Raw genomic sequence first — 20,258 nt, forward strand, 5'->3', positions numbered from 1 at the left:
GAGTCCTCCACTAATACAGCACCAGAGCTACCTGATGGGAAAGTGCCAAGTCAAGGAGAAAGAAGTCAATGGCACCATAATACTAATTCCAGTAGATGGAATCAAATGGATTTGAGGAGTCTGGATGGTATCTGAGGCCTCCAGAATTGAGATCTGTGGAAGTGAATGACCTGCATCTGATCCACGACCTCTGCTGTGATGACGGTCTCTCTTCTTCCCAGGGCCTGTCTCTCTTCTCCGAACACTTCCTCTGCCACTCACGCTTAAGGGCAGAGAAAAGCAAACAAAGAGCTTTGACATATTCCGACTAAACTGTTGGATCTGGAGGCTCAAGGCTACACATTTGCGTCCCCAACAGAGCCACCAAATATGCATCATCTTCCCAAGTCCTTCCCACCAGAAGTGTGCTCACCAATGCCCAGCACTGTCTTAGCCAAGAACTAGAGTCGGGATCTCAGCAGGCCTTCTGCTCGACACTGGAGGGGAAGCCTGCCCTGGGGCCCCAGTGCTTCCAGGAGTCCTTGGTGTTCATCCCTGAGGGGCTTGCCAGCACAACAGCTCTTGGTTCATTTGTGGTGCTGGAGAAAGTGCTGATGGTAATTTTGCACCATCACATGCAGATGACTTTAGCGTAGAGCAGGGGTAGGCAAGCTATGGCACGGGTGCCAAAGGCGGCAGGTGAGCTGATTTTCAGTGGCACTCACACTGCCCAGGTCCTGGCCACCAGTCTGGAGGGCTCTGCATTTTAATTTAATTTTAAATGAAGCTTCTTAAACATTTTAAAAGCCTTATTTAGTTTACATACAATAATAGTTTAGTTATATATTATAGACTTATAGAAAGAGACCTTCTAAAAACGTTAAAATGTATGACTGGCGCGCGAAACCTTAAATTAGAGTGAATAAATGAAGACTCGGCACAGCACTTCTGAAAGTTTGCCAACCCCTGGCGTAGAGGCTGGACCAGAACTGGTTCCAAGCTGGAGCATTGAAACCTTTGACGAAGGAACCCAGAGGCTTCCCTTTATCTGAGGATGAGGGTTTGGCATCAAAGATGGCCTATCTCAGTCCTTCATGGAGCCACAGCATTTGCCCTGCTCCAATGCCCAGCTCTGAAGAGCCACTTGAGCTAAGGAGATCCCTGGCCTTTGGGAGATAAAACCTTGACGACCCTCACAATGCTCTGGAGAACAACGCTCCTTTAAACAAGCTTTTCTTGTCTTTAAAAGTACTCACCATAGTCTGTCAGAGTGGCATCAAGTCAGATCAGTGCTGCCCCACACTTCAGCCATCTTATGATTCAGGGTGTGTTTTCACTGCAGAGCTAACTCGGGCTTTTACTCACTTGTTGCCCCAACCCCTGTCCCGGAAACATACACAAAATTCTAACCTGAGTTTGGTGGTGCTTTAAACCCAGGCTAGTTGGCCCGTCTGGGGCTACAGGCAAAACCCTAGGTGTTCACTTCACTAGGTCTGGTGACCCGTCTACTTTGCAGTGAAGATACAGGCTAAGCCATTCCAATGCTGATAATCCTCCAATGGCTTCACACAATCCCGGCTGTATGCCCCGCAGGGGGGACAAGTTCTCCCACAACTCACTGGCAAAGAATCATAGAGCAGCTCACCTTCCTGCAGCACAAAGAACCATAGGATATGGCCCCAGAAGTCCCAGTGACTCTCAGGCCACGTCTAGACTAAGCGCCGGATCGGCGCATTAAAATCGATTGCTCGGGGATCGAAATATCGCGTCTGGTCTGGACGCGATATCTCGATCCCAGAGCGCGCTTAGATCGATTCCGGAACTCCAGCTAGACGACCGGACTTCCGGATTCGACACAGCGAGCCGCGCGGATCGATCCCGCGCGGTGAAGACGGGTGAGTAAATCGATTTTAGATATTCGATTTCAGCTACGCTATTCTCGTAGCTGAAATTGCGTATCTAAAATCGATTTAATCTCGTAGTGTAGACCTGGCCTCACAAGTGAGTGCCTCACCAGCAGGGCCGGCCTTATGCCGATTTGCCCGATTCCCCCGAATCGGGCCCAGCGCCTGACGGGGCCCCACGCTGGCCGGCTGTCTCCGGGAAGCAGCAGCTGTTGCTGCTAGACAAGGAGAGACGCTGGCCCGCAGAAGGCAGAGGCAGCCGCTGGGTGTTACAGCTCAGGAGGGGAAGGGGAGGGGGGAGAAGGCACACATGCTTGCAGCCTTCCTCCCTTCCCCTCCCCTCAGCACTCACCTGGAGGAGACAAGGGAGGCAGGAATCTCTGCAGTGGACCTCACTCACCTGAACAGCTGCTGGGGCTTCCAACCGTGAGTGTTTGACCCTGTGATTCCCCCTAGGTTTGTAATATTGGGATGGTGTTGTGGTTTTCAGGGTGTTGCTGTTTGAGGGTGAGTTTGTGCCTGCCTATGTCTTTCAGAACTAAAGTTGGGATCATGTAATGTAACCCAGGAAAAAAGCCCCCAGCCAGTACTTAGTGCTGTGAACTCCAGGTGAGAGAGGGAGGGAGGTTTGGAGAAGGAAATCAAATACAGCAAGAGAGGAGAATGCAAAAGGTCTGCAACATGGCACGGCAGGCTGAGACTTTTATCTCCCCACAGAAGGGGAAACTGAGGCACAGCGTGATCTGATTCCCCCTCCAAATTATTTTGCAAAGGAAGGGGACTGGGGCTCCTATCCAAACCAGTTCCCTTCCCATCAACTCTTTTGCCTGCTGCAAGACCACTGTAGGGGCTGAATATTTCCATGAAACTACGGCTCCTTCATTTGCCCTGCAACAATAAAATAGACCGGGTTGGGGGGGGCGAATAGCACCCCCCAAAGCTGTGTGGATATTGAGGTTTGGGGGAGGGGGGCATGATAATATACTAGATCAATCAAATGCCCAGCTCAGCTTTCTAGCCATCCAGCAGCTCTAGGGCAGCGAAGGAAGGTGCTCTTGGTGCAGAGTGGTCGCAAACCAGGGGTGAATTTAGCAGGGGGTTGAGGGGTCCACTTGAAATCCCACCCGCTGCAGCCACACAGAATCACTGGCAGCACTGGGAGAAGCCAGGAGTGGAAGCAGGTGGCCTGGGAGTGTGGGGACATTTGCCCTCAGTCCTGGGCTCTGGGATGGACTAGGCTGAGTAGTGGGTTCAGTCTAGTCTTCCAGCCTGTTACTGTCACTGGGGTTTGTGGTTTTCATCTGGCTCCACCGAAAAGGTCAAACAGTAGAAAAGGGAAGTGAGAGAGGCGGGAAAGGGTGTGTAAGGGGTTAAAGTGACCCATCAACGAAAGAGTAAAACCAGAGTTTGATTGGGTTTCCCCCCAGCCACCACTCCTGCAAACACTGGGCAAGGGGCAGCCCTGTTCCCCACCGAGGCTATGGTGAGGGGCAGCAGAGGAGGAAGGAAGCCACATGTGATGGCAGTCCCCTCCCCTCCCACTCCAGCGCACCACCATCCCCTCTCTGGCCCCCAAAACTCTGTCCCAGAGCCTGCACCGCTCCCCCCTTCCTGCATTCCACCCCGTGCCCCAGCCCAGAACCTGCACCCAGCACCCAAACTCCGTCCCACTCAGCCTGGGCAAAGCTCTCCTTGGTCTGGCTCCCAGCCGCTCTCCAAGAGTTGCAGCTGTCTGGAGGTGCTGCCTTCCACACCTTCCTAATTCACACCTCATTCATTCAACAGGGCAATTGATTACAAAGTGGGGGGAAGATCTTATTCTACTCCTAGCAAAAAGACGCTTTTCTTTTACCTTAATTACACTACCTTTGGGGCCTGCTGTAACATATTACCAAGGTTCAATACAAAGTCATATAAAAGTTATTCAAAAATGCATAATGCAGAGATTTATCTACAACTGCATTCATTGACTGGTGTGTGCAGTAATATAGTAACCCCTGGATCTTTGAATGAGGCTTTATACTTGCGGGGGAGGCAAGTGGCAGGCGGGCAAAGAGGCAAGGACTGAGCCAGCAGGAGTTCTAGGGGCGGGCATGGGGGTTTCTGGCAGGGGAGGGAGAAGATGAAAGGAGGCAAGTGATGGGTGGGGGACTGACTAGGAGGGATGCAGCAAGCCAGGGGGGGCTAGAGGGTGAAGAGGGGTGTGTTGGTGGGGCTGAACAGAGAGGGGGCAGGTCCTATTTTACTGCTGCGATCTGGTCACCCTATGTGTGCCATTTCTTTCTGCCCCCCCAACCTTGTTTCAATGGGGCAGAGCTGGAGAAGGAGGGTTTGTTTCCACGGGGCCGGGCGGCACTGTGGGGGTGGAGGAGGGGGCAATTTTATATTAATTAGGAAATATTTTATAAATTTTAATAAAATAAACATTAGTGAAGAAAATCAGTTGTACAACTATCAAAACAAATTATTTTCCTAATATGAAAGTACAAATCAGCTAATTAATATATGATGCAATGTATGCAATATATAATTTTGTTATTATTTATATAGTCATGGAAAGTAAATAATACATGGAAGAAATGAAAGGGTTTTTTTAAGTGTTTTTTTGTTTTAGTCATCCCTGCCAGGGCCCCATCAAAACTGTTCGAATTGGGCCCCGCACTTCCTAAAGCCGGCCCTGCTCACCAGGACACAGTGATAGCTTTTCAGTGTGGCTGATCTCACCCAGTCTAGGCTAAACCAGGTGCTCAGACCCCAGTGCCAGTCACCTGAGTTAACTCTGCAGTGAAGACCTAGCCTATTATAAAATTAAAGGTACAAAGGGGCTTGAAGTCTGGTCAAACTAGACTGCAGGAATAAAGAGACACCCACAGAAAGGAAGGAAATGCAGTGATAAGGCTACCTCCCTGATATAATCTCGTACCACAGTGGGGTCATGAGGTTCCCAATGAGCATAATTCTGAAAGGGTTCAACCACCCAAGGACTTCTTACCCATTGGTGGGAACATGAAGAGGCATCCTCAGACAATAACAATGATTTGTAAGACACCAATATATAAATAATCCATCAGTACAAATAGGAATCTCAGTATGACAATATTTCCATCAAGAAAAAGAGAACTTCAGAGCAAAAACAATCAAAACAAATAGGGATCTCAGTATGACAGAGAATGCTTTGCTTTCACAGAAAAGAGAAAACTCACCCTTCAAGGCAGTAACCACAAACTTAGACAGTATGGGGATGGGTGCAACAGAAAACCCTAAGACAGGATAAACCTTCCAGCAATCTCACACTAACACAGCATTCCTGAAAATCAATCCCAACCACAGACAGACTCGTTTCTGATCTCTGCTCATTAGAGGGAGGTATTCATGGCTTCAACCAGTCCTAATTTCACATTATGTTCCTACCTACTTACAGATAGGATATAGCAAACCTGTATCTCCACCTATTAAGCAACCCCCTTTTTAAATTAATGCTAAAAACAGCACCATGAGGTCCTGGTCTGTGACTGGTGTGGCCACAATATAAATAAACAACAAATATTTAGAACTAAACAACACCTTAGTCTGTGCCTTCTCCACTTTGGGAAACCTGCAAAAGTTCAAGAAGTGAAGTATCTGAAAAACTGGATTTATAAAGTGTCAGAGGGGTAGTTGTGTTAGTCTGGATCTGTAAAAGCAGCAAAGAGTCCTGTGGCACCTTACAGACTGACAGATATATTGGAGCATGCTCCAATATGTCTGTTAGGGTACGTCTACACTGCACGATTATTTCAAATTAGCTTAAACCGATATTACAAAACAGATCTAATAAAATCGGTTTAGCGCGTCCACAGTGGGATCACGAAATCAATTGTTTGCGTCCATGGTCCAAAGCTACATCCGATTCAGGAGCGGTGCACTGTGGGTGCTGTTCCTCAGCTATCCATAGTTCCCACTTCCGCTGTTGAGAGCACAGTGCCTGATGGGGCAGAAAACATTGCCCGGGTGGTGCTGGGTACAGCCTCACCCCTCCCTTTGCGAAGGCAGCAGACAACCCTTTGGCGCCTTTTTCGCGGAGTGCATTGAGCAAACGCCATAGCACAGCAATCTTTCCCTTTTTTTTTTTCACGTGGTGAGGGGGGAAATTACTGAGGAGCTGTTCCCTGAACCACGCCGACACTGTTTGAACCTACAGACATTGTGGAGCTTCAAGCCAAGAATGCAAATAATTTTCAGAGACTGCAGTGGACTGTGGGATAGCTGGAGTCCTCAGTACCCCTTCCCTTCCTTCATGAGCGTCCATTTGAGTCTCTGGCTTCCTGTTACGCTTGTCACGCAGCTCTGTGTATCCTGGAGTTTTTTATTCAAACGCTTTGGCATTTCGTGTTCTGTAACGGAGCTGGTTACAACAGATTTGTCTCCCATACAGCGATCCAGACTAGTATCGCCCGTACAGTCTATGCGGAGCTCTTTTTCGATTTCAGACTGCATCGCCAGCCGTGCTGATCAGCAGCGTCCACGCTGGCAAGCAGGAAATGTAATTCAAAAGTTCGCGGGGCTTTTCCTGTTTACTCTGCCCGCTGCATCGAGTTCAGATTGCTGTCCAGAGCGGTCAGTGCTGCACTCTGGGATGCCGCCCGGAGGCCAATAACATCGATTTCCATCCACACGAACCCTAATCCGTTATCACTATCGAATTAGCGCTACTCCTCTCGTTTGGGAGGAGTTCCGAAATCGATTTAAGGAGCCGTTTAACTCGATATTAATGACGACGTCGTGTGAACGGTTACAGCGTTAAATCGGTATATCAGCCATTAAACCGATTTAAAGTCGCAGTGTAGACCTGGCCTAAGTCTATAAGGTGCCTCAGGACTCTTTGCTGGGTTTATAAAGAAAACCATTCTGCAGCCTCAACTATAGGTACCACCTTCCATGTAGCTGGAGTTGCGTAGTGTAGGTTGACTTACCGTGGTAGTGTAGTCATAGCCTACGTTGAGTCTGAGGAGAAATATCCAAATCAGTTGAATAGAGAACTGGGCTTGAACTGAGGTTTCAATCTGAGCAAGGAGAATTATAAAATGACACTTACATGATGAAAAACTGCTCACTGAGCCTTCCTCCATGCGCCTGGGGAATTTTCTGAAATGCCAGAAGCAGAAGATTAATAAACTTAACACCCAAAGCTTAACTGAGACAGTCTAGGGATGGAGCTATACATATACTTATGCAATGCACGTGCTTGACTTAATGTATGAACAGTCCCACTGAGTGGGACTACTCGTGCATAAAGTTAAGCGGCTGTTTAAATGTTTGTAGGATCTGGGGCCAATGACTTAGGGTATTTTCACCTTTTCTTTCCTGCCATCCCTACTAAAGATTCCTCCCCTTGCTTACTGGGTGTATGTAAAGGGAACCCACCCAGGGTTAGAGCCTGTACAGCCTAGTGTTTCCAGTGCTTATAGGACCTGCCTCTGAGTTTGCTGTGCACAGAGCACACAATCAGCCATCTAACAGAGCCTGGTGTGCCACAATGGTCCAGAAACATTCTGTAGCAGAGTGAGTGGCAGTGCATTGTGAAATTATGTACTCATGTCCTGAGCTTTAGTCGATGGCATGTTTTTGATGAAAATAAAATGTATGTCATTTCTAAAAACGAAACAGGAAGTTTTGCAGTTAAGGGGAAACTTTAAAAAAACTGGACAGCACTGAATTGAAGAGTTCAAGTGCCGACAAACAGCCTTAATCCTGTTTCTGTATCTGCTCCCCTACACAATCAGACTGTTCTCCAAGGCCTGGTCTTCACTAGGAAAAAAAAAGTGTGTTGCAGACGTGTTAAAACCCTAACATAGAGAGGGTGATTTATATTTTAACGTGTTAGCTGGTGGGGATCAACCACTGGAGGTGGCATAGGTTTTACTTTGACCAGCTAACACATTAAAATACAAATGGCTCTGTCTGCACTAAGGTGCTAACATGTTAAACACCCTTTTTGTTCTTAGTGAAGAGAAGGCCAATTTACCAAGCCACTCTCTCTCCGCTTACGCTTCAGTTACACAGCAAAAATTATCCAGCCTCTTCCCATCTCTCCCTTATTATTCTCTCACACCAGCCACGGGGAGTTTCACAGTTTTTATTATATACAAGAGGTTAGACTCTATTTCATCCTGGAAGCCCTGAATCCTGCATACACTTGTGGTTCAATTTCACATATCCTGCTCCATAAACTGTGGGGGATATAGCTAATGAGACCAGCATCTGAAAACTGGAGGGTTCTTAAGCTACTAAAGTGTACAGTGCTTGTGTTCCCAGAGACCATGACAAACTGCCAAGGCAGACCGGGATTAAGATGTCAACTAGTTCTGACGGTTGTCACCAGCTTGTACCTATTTCTTTATTTAGATTTCAGATTTAAACAAGTTTCATGCCAAACAGGACCTGGGCTGAACACACATGTACAAAGCACATGGACATAGGAGATATGAAGTAAAATGTGACCAAAGCAGCATCCCTTCCTCCCACACACACCACTGAATCACCAGATGCGTTCGAGGCACCTTAAAATCCGCCAGTGCACTTTCCCATTAGCCACCAATCCCACCCTTGGTGCATATGAACTTTGCAGTGTGCCAGGAAAGTCAAAATATTCAAGCCACGGGGGGGGGGGGGGGGGAAGAAATTCCAAGGGTTAGGGCCCATGTCATGGATAGGACAGAGTGGGGTGACGGGGACATGGGACAGATTTTAGGTTATTTAGATGAACTTAACTCTGCATTTCTATACTTTCCAACATTGGTTAGGACGACATTTGATGTAGTGGGGAATCAAACTCCAAACACACACTATATCTGGGGAAGATGCCTGATGAATCTACCCCTGACACAGGAGGACTAAGGACCTCGCACCCTGCCTGCATTTGCTTCCACACCCAAATGCCCTCAAGGTGTAAAAATCAGTTCAAACTCAAATCCATTTGGCACCCGCTCAGACAGGACTGGATTAATGCAGGGGCTTTAAGGGCTGCAGCCCAGGGCCTCGGGCTAAGGAGGGCCCTGAAGGCCAGATACGGCCCACTGCTTCTTTTCATCCAGCCTACAGCAAATTTCTGCACCATGGGCCGAACACCATTCCTCAAGCCTCCCCCACCGTGGGCTGGAGCCGCAGGCACCGACTCGCCAATGTGTCCCTGTGGCCCCTAGGCAAGGGGCTTTCAAGGAATATCCCTGCCCCAGGGCCAGCTCTGCAGCTCCCATTGGCCAGGTACTGCAGCCCATGGGGGCTGCAGAGGCGGTGCCTGTGGACATGGGCAGTATGGACCACACAGAGCAGCCTGGCCCCTCTGCCTAGTGGCTGGACATGCTGGCCGCCTCAGGGAGCAGAGCAGCGCGAAACCAGGGCAGGCAGGAATCCTGCCTTAGCCCTGCTGTGCGGCTGACCAGGAGCCGCCTGAGGTAAGCAGCTCCTGGCGGGAGCCTGCACCCCACACCCCCTCCTGCACCCCAACCCCTTACTCCACCTGAGCCCCCTCCTACACCCAAACTCCCTCCCAGAGCCCACACTCTAAACCTCCTGCTGCACCACAATCTCATCCCATCCGTGGCCCCGCCCCCCAGCTGGAGCTGCACTCCCTCCCGCACCCCAATCCGCAGCCCTGAGCCCACTCCAAATCCCCTGTAGCCCCACAAAATCTAATAGCCCCAGGCCCATAGGAGAGTTCATCTGTCCCTGCCCTCAGAGCCCCCATTTCACACAGGTGTGGGATAGCAAATCAAATCCCAACCCCTTATACACCTGTGTCCTGAGGGGCACCCCACACACACTCGGATGAGACTCTTTTACAGCCCATATTTTGCACTGTCCCACATTGTTTTGCACTTTTTCAAACTGAGACTATATCAGAACTGGTTATTGAATGAACTGACTCATTCTGGCTTCCTGCCTCTGATTAACGCAGCTCACTGGGACACTCAACCTAAAAAAAACATCTGAGAAAAAACTAATTTACAGAGATGTATTACAAAGGCTGGGGCAAGGATGTGCCTGCAGAGTTTAGATAAGAGACAGACCGAGGTTTAGCAGAGTATTACCGAGGCGGGGGAGTTGCAGGCAGGATCCAGATCAGATTTGCTGGGCTACGAGCGCTGCAGCAGCAGCAGAGAGAAAGCTGGTAACTTTCTCACCATCTAGGAGAGGAGCTGCCCCCTGTGTCTTGTAGTGGGAGAAGAGGAACGGGGGGAGGGGGGGACTTAGAGACCTCCCCCTCCTCCTGCACTAATCCTGGGGGGCTTTGGGGGCTGCACCTCCCACCTGTTATAGGGGCAGCTGTGCTGGGGCACCCCAATCCTCCCCTCCTCCTGCACTAATCCTGGGGGGTTTTGGGGGCCGCACCTCCCCACTTTTATAGGGGCAGCTGTGCTGGGGCACCCCAATCCTCCCCTCTTCCTGTGCTAATCGGGGGTCTTTGGGGGCTGCACCTCCCCCCTTTTATAGGGACAGCTGTGCTGGGGCACCCCAATCCTCCCCTCTTCCTGTGCTAATCGGGGGGGCGCTTTGGGGGGTGCACTTCCCCTTTTATTGGGGCAGCTGTGCTGGGGCACCCCAATCCTCCTCTCTTCCTGCACTAATCGGGGGGGGGCTTTGGGGGCTGCACCTCCCCCCTTTTATAGGGACAGCTGTGCTGGGACACCCCCAATCCTCCCCTCTTCCTGCACTAATCGGGGGTGGGTTAGGAGGTGCTCCTCTATTTCTGGGGGGGGGTAAAGCGGAGGAACCCTCGATCCTCCCTACACACTGATGGGGGGGCAGCCTTGGGGTTTCACCCCCCGCTTTCAGAGTGAAGGCGGGGGGGCGCGGGCCCCGCAGATGAGGGGGGGCTCTGAGGTGCTCGTGTTCCGGGCAGGACGCCTGGGTCCCCCTTCGGGGGCGGGGGGGCTGCTGCGTGAACCATCGCGGACCTGAAGGAGCATTCCCAGGCCCGGCCGATGCCAATACCAAAATGGCGGCGAACGTCCTGCGGGCAGACGAAGGGGATAGAATACAACAGCCGAAGCGGCGCCTGAGCCTGCTGCCTGGCACTGCGGCTGCGCACTGCAGAGTGAGGCGGGGGGTCTGTATGGCGGGGGAGTCCGGTGGGGGAGGGGTGCATGGGGAGAGAGGGGCAGGGTTGAGCTGGGTCGGGTAGGGTGACCAGACAGCAAGTGTGAAAAATCAGGATGGGGGTGGGGGGTAATAGGAGCCTATATAAGAAAAAGACCCAAAAATTGGGACTGTCCCTATAAAATCGGGACATCTGGTCACCCTAGGGTGGGGTGAGGTGTGGCTGGCTGACATGGAGAAGAGACAGTATCACCAACCCCAAGTGTCCAAAAATCACGCGTCATCACGAGATTGGCATAAAACGAAGCAATGATGTTTAAAAGTAATCCCATCAGGTCCTTTTCCTAGCCTGGAGCTGCCCTCGCATCACGGTCTCGAGTTTTTCTCACCAAGCACGGGGGCTGGACACTTTGAGGGTGGTTTTTTGTTCGTTTGTTTTAATGAAAGCTGAGACAATCACATATTCCCGTAGATGGGGCAAGGAGAAAAACACCCAAATTCCTGCCCTGCTGCTGACAGACCACATGGCCATAGTCAGGCAGCGGGAATGCTGTGATCACTGGCTAGCCAAAACCATCTCATTGGTACCTTGTGCTTCACCTCTTGCCTTGGCTTTAGGCTACGTGTACACTGCAGCTGGGAGGTGTGACTGCAGTTTGGGAAGCCGTTTGAAGCTAGAATACTAGAGCTAGCTCCAGTAACGAGAGCCATATAGCCATGGTGGCAGGGACTGCACAAGCTCTGTTGGTCTCCTGCGTACGCGTACCCATGCTGCTAGCTCATGCCTCTGCCCCTGCCTTTCAGAGAGAGGACACGGAGATCGTTCTGGGGGGAAACTGCAAATGGAAGAGCGTCTTAATGGCAATGAAAACGCAGAGGGAGGAGGAGAGAATTCTGTTCAGCAGCAACAGCAGCTGATGGAGCCTCTTAATTATAATGGACACCTGGACAGAGGAGATGAACCAGGTAACTTCGGACTTTGTGCAGAGAAATTTACCAGTATATTTATACCATTATAGTTAAAAAAATAATAATTGGAGATATACCTATCTCCTAGACCTGGAAGGGCTTGAAAGGCCGTTGAGTCCAGCCCCCTGCCTTCACTTGCAGGACCAAGTACTGATATTTCCCCCAGGTTCTTAAGTTGCCCCCTCAAGGATTGAATTCACAACCCTGGGTTTAGCAGGCCAATAGTCAAACCACTGAGCTACCCCTCCCCCCTAAATCACAGACTGTCAAGGTTGGATGGGGCCTCAGGCAGTCACCTAGTTCTACCCCCCTACTCAAGGCAGGACTGATCCCCAACAGGCCCCCTCAAGGGTTGAGCTCACAACCCTAGGTTTAGCAGGCCAATGCTCAAACCACTGAGCTATCCCTCCCTCTACTAGTATAACTTCCTGTGTGAACACACCTATTCTGGAATAAATGTGTCTTCATGGGGAGCTAGCCCAGTGTAACCATAGTGGTATAATATTACAGGCATGACCTATACCAGTAAATTCTCCCGTGTAGACAAGCACCTTAAACCCTCACTCTCTAGGAGATGGTTAGCAGGAGAGACAGAGGCTAAGGGCTTGGCCACATGGGAAAGTTATCCCCATATACGCTAAGACGTGAATGTAAACGGATATACTTACCTCGGTACAACCCCCATGTGGACTCTCTTATTCTGATCTGTCTGTGTGCAACTCTCTAGTCCAGTTGTTCTCAACCTATTTACCATTGTGGGCTGCATCCCCTACTACGTGTATGGCCCTGGGATGTCATATGGGCCGCAGCTTGAGAACCACTTCTCTGGTCAGTGTGTGTCACAGGCCCCCTGTGCCAGATCCACAGAGGACTGGAATCTGTTCCTGCCTCCACTATGCTAGTTTGGTTCAAGCTGTATCTGCTCATGCTTCCAGCACTGGAGGGCTGTGGTTTGATTCCTGGTGTAATTGGCAAGGTGGGGTTATCACCTGTAGAAAAAGCTTATGGTGCCTTGATACCTGTATAAATGTGTTCACACTAGGGAGGCTGTAGTGACGTCGTTAAAGGAGTAAAAATGTTGTAGTTAATACCTTAGCTCTCAAAAGAAACAGTGTCCTGCACCCTATCCTGGATCTCTGATCATAAAATGGATCCCTACTTTATTGTTCTTTATATTACCACAGCACCAAGAGGTCCTGCTGAGATCAGGACCCCTGCCTGTTCTGGTAATGGTCATTGCCCAGCATGCGTACGGGGAGATTTTGTATTTCCTGACACCACCTGGCACAGAGTACACGTTACCGAGAGCTCTGGGTTGAAAGAACCCCGGGGAACACATGGACCTGGAGAACTTTGTGATTTAGACGCAGAGACCTGGGAGTAAACAACTCAGAAAGCTAGGGCCTTGCTCCAGTGCTGTGGGTTGAGAGTAGGGAATGTGCTTCCCTAGTGAAACTGTGGGCACTGGATTAAAACTAAAGAGGATTGGGTTCAATTCCTTGCTCTGACTTCCTTTGTGACCTTAGGCAAGTCACTTAATATTTCTATGCCTCCATTCCTCAACTGTAAAATGGGGAAAGTAAACCTTCCTTTATGTGTCTTGTCTATTTAGATTGTAAGCCCTTTAGGGCAGGGACTGTTTCTCGCTGTGTGTCTGTGCAGCGCCCAGCACAACGGGACCCTGATCTCAGCTGGGGCAGGGACTGTCTCTCCCATGGGTCTGTGCAACTCCTGGCACAACCAGGTCCTGATCTCAGCTGGGGCAGGAACTGTCTCTCCCTGTGTGTCTGTGAAGCCCCTGGCACAACAGAGCCCTGATCTCAGCTAGAGCAGGGACTGTCTCTCCCTGTGTGTCTGTGCAGCACCCGGCACAACGGAGCCCTGATCTCAGCTAGAGCAGGGACTGTCTCTCACTGTGTATCTGTGCAGCGCCCGGCACAACTGGGCTCTGATCTCAGTTGGAGTCTCTAGATGTTACTGGAAATCAACCACGGTTGTTTGCAATGTACTTGTAGCCGTGTTGGTCCCAGGACATTAGAGAGACAAGCCAGGGGGAGTGATATCTTTTATTGAACCAACTTCTGTTGCTGAGAGAAACAAGCTTTTGAGCTTACACAGAATTGAAGAAGATGTCTGTGTCGCTTGAATGCTGTCTCTTTCACCAGCAGCAATGGCTCCAATAAAAGCTATTACTTCATACTCCTTGTCTAACTGGAAATCAAACCATTTCTGTTATTATTTAGATAACGCCGCTCCCTCAAGAGCACTAATGGTTTTTCTCTCCCTATTTTAGGTTATTCATGTAACCACAAGTTCAAGAAACATGCTTTTGTAGCTGGAGTAATCTTAGTTTTGAGCGCTATCATCATTGTTCTGGCTGGTGAGTTTCTAGCCCTCCGTCTCTGCACTTCCTGTTTTGCCTGAGCGATCACAGTCACATATTCGCACTTCCCCAGCCTCCAACTTCCACTCCTTCCTCTTACTACTTCATCACTGGCTCTTTAGATCAGCTCTTCAGTATTACCCATGGGGCACCATCCCTGTCCCTCCTCTACTGCCGTGAAAGGGTTGCATTTCATTGAGGGTTTTCAGCTAGTTTTACTGTGTAGCCCCCTTTTTCTGCCACACCAGGGGAGAAAAGAAATCTCCCCTTTTTCATTCTCTCCACCTTTTGTATAGACAGTTCCAGGAGCCTGTCAGAGGTTGGTCTCAGCCAGGACGCACCGCCTTGAAAAGTCAAGTGAGCGAAAGTGCTGCTGACTCTGTTTCCCCTCTGTTTGTATTGATGGTACAGTCGACTGTCGGTCGTGCCAGCTCATTTGAGGCCTGGTCTACACTACGCTGTTAAACCGATTTTAACAGCGTTAAATCGATTTAACGCTGCACCCGTCCACACTACACTGCTCTTTATATCGATTTAAAGGGCTCTTTAAATCGATTTCTGTACTCCTACAAAACGAGAGGAGTAATGCTAAAATCGATATTACTATATCGGATTAGGGTTAGTGTGGACGCAAATCGACGTTATTGGCCTCATTATTTTACAGTACCTACCCACAGTGCACCGCTCCAGAAATCGACGCTAGCCTCGGACCATGGACACACACCACCGAATTAATGTGCCTAGCGTGGACACGCACAATCGACTTTATAATATCTGTTTTATAAAATCAGTTTAAGCTAATTCGAATTTATCCTGAAGTGCAGATGTAGCCTGAGTCTCCTAGGCTGTGCTGAAGGCAGGCTCTGTAAAGTCGAACAGTCAGTTACCATTTCTGAGGGGCTTTCATGGAAGGGAGGATGGTCCAAGGGTTAAGGCACTGGCTTTGGGTGCGGAAACTTCCTGTGCGCCCTTTCCTGTCCAGGTATGGGGCACCTACGGAAAAAAAATAGTGGGTGCCCAGCACCTACCGGCAGCCCCACAGATAGATGTCCCTCCCCACTCCTAGTGCCTCCTACCTGTCAGCGGGCCCCAACGATCAGCTGTCCCCCCCCCCCCAAGTGCCTCCCGCGATCAGCTGTTCGGTGGCATGTAGGAGGTGCTGGGGGGGCGGGCAGGAAGAGACTGGGCAGGAAAAGGAGGGGTGAGGGCTTGGGAGAGGGGTGAAGTGGGGGCGGGGCCTGGGGCAGAGCGAGGGTCGAGCACCTTCCCCCCTCCCCACCCCCGGGAATGCAAGAAGTTGGTGCCTATGGTAGACGGGGGGCGGGGGCAGAGATTTACCATAAACAGGGTCTGGAATCGCTGTGACAATCGGTAACATGAAATGGCATCAAGGTGTCATGGGGCAACTAGTCCCTTTAAGCAGTGCCATAGTTAATTAGTTGCTTCCTAGCCTGAGAGAGGGAGACTAAGGAGGGTCAAGTGAGAGCTTAATCACCTGGTCCTTATAAAGGGACTGAGAGCGGGAACAAAGGGACCAGGCAGGCTCCCTTGGAAGGCCTTGAGGAAGGGTCTGTAAGGAAAAGGGCTAGGAATTGGAAAATCCCATCATTTTATTTCTGCTATCCTATTATTGTTGTGAATGGTCCCTTTGGAATCATAGGTCTGTCTGGAAAGTATAAAATCAACTCTCTTCATTTCGTTAGTGCATAGTGATATTTTACATAAGCTAAAATTTTGTCATTCTAAAAATGTATATTAGTGGGCTCTTGCTTTGAAAGACTTGGAATTATTAATTAGTAAAATGTAACTATGCTTCCTTTAAAAGACTTTAATCTACTCTGGTTTAGAAATGAGATTATTTTATTACCAAGGACAAGTATTTTGGAATGCCAGTAAGGGGAGGCAAAGTGAAAGTTGTTTTTAGCAATAAAGAACCGGAATAGTTTAAGACCAGATATGCATTTCGCTTGCTGAGATGTTGGTCAAGGAGGACTGTAAATGAATGTTCTACCTGCTCTTATATTTGAGCTGTATTAAGAAACTAATAAAATTTTAAATGTTTAGTAAAAAAAATAAAATAAATTGGGTGTAGGGGGTGAGCTGACAGGAAGTCCTGAGATTCGGCAGGACATCTTCGTTTGTCTGGGACTTCTTAATTTGGACCCTTGGCAACCTGGAAGGGGATACGTTTGTTGTGGACTTGAACGGAGGGCGAAGCTACATCTGCAGCACAGAGCAGTGGCTGGAAAGCTGAGGAGGCCGACCTTGGAGAGGGAAACTGAGGCCCGGAGCAGCAGCTGCACTATCCTTGGTTTAATGGGGGTCTCTGGTTCTGAGAACATTTATTGCCCCTTACCCCCCTCCTATACAGAGAGGGAGAGAATCTTTGACCTGTTTGACTTTCTCATTTTCAGTAGTAAAGTTTAACCCATCTTCAGCTGGTTCTGATCCTCTGGCCGCTGGCCGCTGCTGCCCAGACAGCTGGGTCGGGTACGGAAGGAAATGCTACTACTTCTCCGAGGCCGAAAGGGACTGGAACAACAGCCAGAACAACTGCTCCTCCTTCGGTGCCTCCCTGGCTGAGATCGACACCCCTCAGGAAATGGTGAGCTACCCTTTCAGACTTTAGAGCAGTGATCCCCAAACTTTTGAGGGTTGTGCCCCCGCCCCTTACTCCTGACCGTGCTCTCCTCTCACCACTCACACCACCCACAGAGGTGGAGGTTCGTGGAGGTGGGTTTGATCTCCCCCATAGCTCCCCAGCCCGGCTCCTAGCTCTAGTCAGACAGAAGTTGATGCGGGAGATCAGACCTACCTCTGGGTACCTCCCCTGGCTGCAGGGTGCTCCCAGCAGCACAGGGGAGATCAGATCCACCTCCAGCTCTGGCAACCTCTTGCGGCTGCAGGAAGCCCTGGAGCTTCCACCCAGCCCTGGAGGAGGTACCCAGAGGCAGTCTGATCTCCCCTGAGAGCCTCTGTGCAAGGGAGGAGAAAGTCCTGTCCCTCCCCATCCCGAAGACTAGCAGCTAGAGATGGGGACACAGTAGTAGCCCCTAGCTTGGGCGCCCCCGGCCCTGCCCCTCCCCCTACATAGATAGATTTCACGGAGGAGGTCTGATTTCACGGTCCGTGATGTTTTTTTCACAGCTGTGATTTTGGTAAGGCCCCACCCATAACCTTAACGAGGAGGCTTTGGTGTCGCTGGCAGCTAGAATAGCGCTGCAGACTGCACTAGGCCCCATCAGCAGCACAGAGAGACTCGAATGCAGGTTGTGGTGAATAATATCTTTCACTTTCGCTTTTGGAAAGGCTTTCATTAAGCGCCATAAAGACCTCTCTGAGCACTGGATTGGCCTCCGGAGGGAACCGGGCCAGGTCTGGAAATGGACCAACGGCACCGAATTCAATCACTGGTGAGTTCTCTTTCTTGTCAATGGGGGGCGGGGGGGGGCGCTATCAGGGAAATTGACTTAGCCACAAATGTGACTCGTTAGCTGCCCCCCCAACTGATGGGGCTGAGGCCAGGGATCATCAGAGAGAATCCGGTGATTTACAGGCTTAGCTCAAAGGCCATCAAACCGCTCTGCTGAGAGCGGGCAGGAACAGGTAGGTGCTTGCTGGAGGCAGGGCCCGGTTTAGTTCTTTGTTTGATGTTGAACTGTTTTGAGTAGTAAAACATATCCCTGAGGAAATGGAGAGAACTGCTGTTGTGATAGTTCTGAGACAAGCCTTAATAGCTCAGCTGATTACAGCTGGGCTTAACCCAACCCTAGGCAGTTTTCAACATCCACACGTAACTGTTTTGCTGCTGACCATTTTAACAGAAGCATCAAGCCAGCAGACTTCCCCATCGCCACTGGATGAAGTCCCAGATCCTGGGGCAGATAGTTGCTATCAAGGATTGCTGGCGCTGTGAAAGAAAAATTCAACCCCCTTCCCCAAATTTAATCCTCTCTTTCATGTCCCCAAAATGGGGAGAGACAAAGGTGATGCACCCCCTTCCCGGTGACAAAAGTTTCAACTGCTTGCTGGATCCCAAAACCCAGTATTATCCTAGATAAGAAAAGCCCCAGCTGTCCCTACCCTAGCTGCTTAAACTTCCCAGTTTCCCCTGACAACTTCTGTGATGCAATTGTGTTTGGAACTTTTCACCAAAATAGTGTATCACAGTGAAATTAAAAATTGGAGAGCAGCGTTGAATGTGAACCATAACCAGGGATGTTGGACTAACCGGACTATACAAAAGTGAAAGGGGACAGTGTACATAATGTAGAGGTCCTAGCCACTTGCTTTCTGTCTGCCGTGCTGCATAGAATACGAAGCCTTGACTTTAATTCTGTGGTGCTTGCAATGCAGGTTCAAAGTCAGAGCACAGGGTGAGTGCGCATATTTGAACGATGAAGCCGTCACCTCTTCTTGGTGCAACACGGTGCGATACTGGATCTGCAGCAAGCCTGCCGGACTTAGCTGAGAGAGGAGAATGGAGCACAAGGGCAAGCAGAGATGTCAGAGCTCAGCTGAAGTGCTACTGTATGCACAGGGACACACGCACCCGCTCCCCGACTTTTCTACTGAATGTATTTTTTTTTAAATGCACTCTGTTTTTAAGGCAGCAGAGGGGTGAGGGCGCTAGTGACGTGCTGTATCTTGTTTCTGTGCAAGTGAAGGTGGTCCAGAGCCTCTCAGCAGCTGCTTTTTCCTCAGTGGTACCAAGATTTCGGCAAATTCTGAAGCATCAGACAGACTCTCAACTCCACGTCCTTGCAGTCTGCGAGCTGTCAGAGGAAAAACTGTTGCAGCGGGGATTCTCTGTACCTAGGTCCAGCTTATAGGCGCCAAATCTGTGGGTGGTCTGGGGCTGAAGCACCCACGAGAAAAAAATAGGGGGCGCTCAGTACCCGCCAGTGGCTCCACAGCTCCCTGACTGGCCGCGGATCAGCTGTTCTGGAACCAGCAGAGCTGGCTGCGGATCCGCGAGTGGCTAGCAGGAGGCGCTCAGGGGAGGAGCAAGTGGTGGATGGGCAGGAGGAACTTTGGGGGAGGGAAGAGATGGAGCAAGGGTGGGGCCTCGGGGTGGAGCAGGGGTGAAGCCCACACTGGGAAAAACAAAAGTCCGTGCCTGTGATCCAGCTGCTGGCACCCTGCACTTTAAATCTATCAATGTGACTAAAGAAAAGTCGCTGCTGTTTATCCTTCAGAGGGTAAAATCCTATATTTGACAGTGCCACACCTGCCCCCCACAATGGTTAGGGCCCTAGCAAATTCACAGTCCATTTTGGTCAATTTCACAGCATAGGATTTTAAAAATCATAAATTTCATGATTTCATCTATTTAAGACTGAAATTTCATGGTGCAGTAATTATAGGGGTCCTAACCCCAAAAGGAGTTGTGGTGGGATTGCAAGGTTATTGTAGGGGGCTCTGCAGTACTGCTAGCCTTCTGCGCTGCTGCTGGCGGCAGTGCTGCCTTCAGTGCTGGGCAGCTGGAGAGCAGCCAAGGTCTGAAGGCAGAGCCACCGCCAGCAGCAGCGCAGAGGTAAGGATGGCATGATATGGTATCGCCACTCTTACTTCTGCGCTACTGCCCGCAGAGCTGGGCCCTCATTTAGCAGCTGCCACTCTCTGGCCACCCAGCTCTGAAGGCAGCAGCACTGAAGTAAGGGTGGCAATACTGCGACCACCCCCTAAAATAACCTTGCAACCCCCCCAAACCCTTTTGGGTCAGGACCCCCAATTTGAGAAGCACTGGTCTGCCCTGTGAAATCTGTATAATGCAGACTAAAAGCACACAAAAGACCAGATTTTACAGGGGGAAACCAGATTTCACGGTCCGCAACGTGTTTTTCATGGCTATGAATTTGGTAGGGCGCTTCCTATGGCAGGCGCTGTCCTTGGCCTGAGGAACTTACAACCCAAGCCGATGAAATGGGGTAGGGCCGAGATAC

The 20,258-nt window shown here is 50.1% G+C and overlaps 2 protein-coding genes across 3 annotated transcripts in view; both read left to right on the top strand.

The window, feature by feature from the left end:
* Nucleotides 1-20,258, top strand: part of LOC116829207 (C-type lectin domain family 2 member D-like) — a 276,193-nt gene that overhangs the window by 126,048 nt on the left and 129,887 nt on the right. The gene's annotated exons all lie outside the window — the stretch shown is intronic.
* LOC116829221 (C-type lectin domain family 2 member B-like) lies at nt 8,215-19,309 on the top strand. The gene is made up of 7 exons (XM_075071474.1): nt 8,215-8,247; nt 9,945-10,032; nt 11,766-11,927; nt 14,224-14,310; nt 16,728-16,918; nt 17,623-17,726; nt 18,670-19,309. The coding sequence occupies exons 1-7, from the start codon at nt 8,215-8,217 to the stop codon at nt 18,782-18,784; spliced, it is 780 nt and encodes a 259-aa protein (XP_074927575.1). The 3' UTR covers nt 18,785-19,309.

Source organism: Chelonoidis abingdonii, chromosome 12, assembly GCF_003597395.2.
Source record: "Chelonoidis abingdonii isolate Lonesome George chromosome 12, CheloAbing_2.0, whole genome shotgun sequence".
In the NCBI taxonomy this organism is placed as follows: Eukaryota; Metazoa; Chordata; order Testudines; family Testudinidae; genus Chelonoidis; species Chelonoidis abingdonii.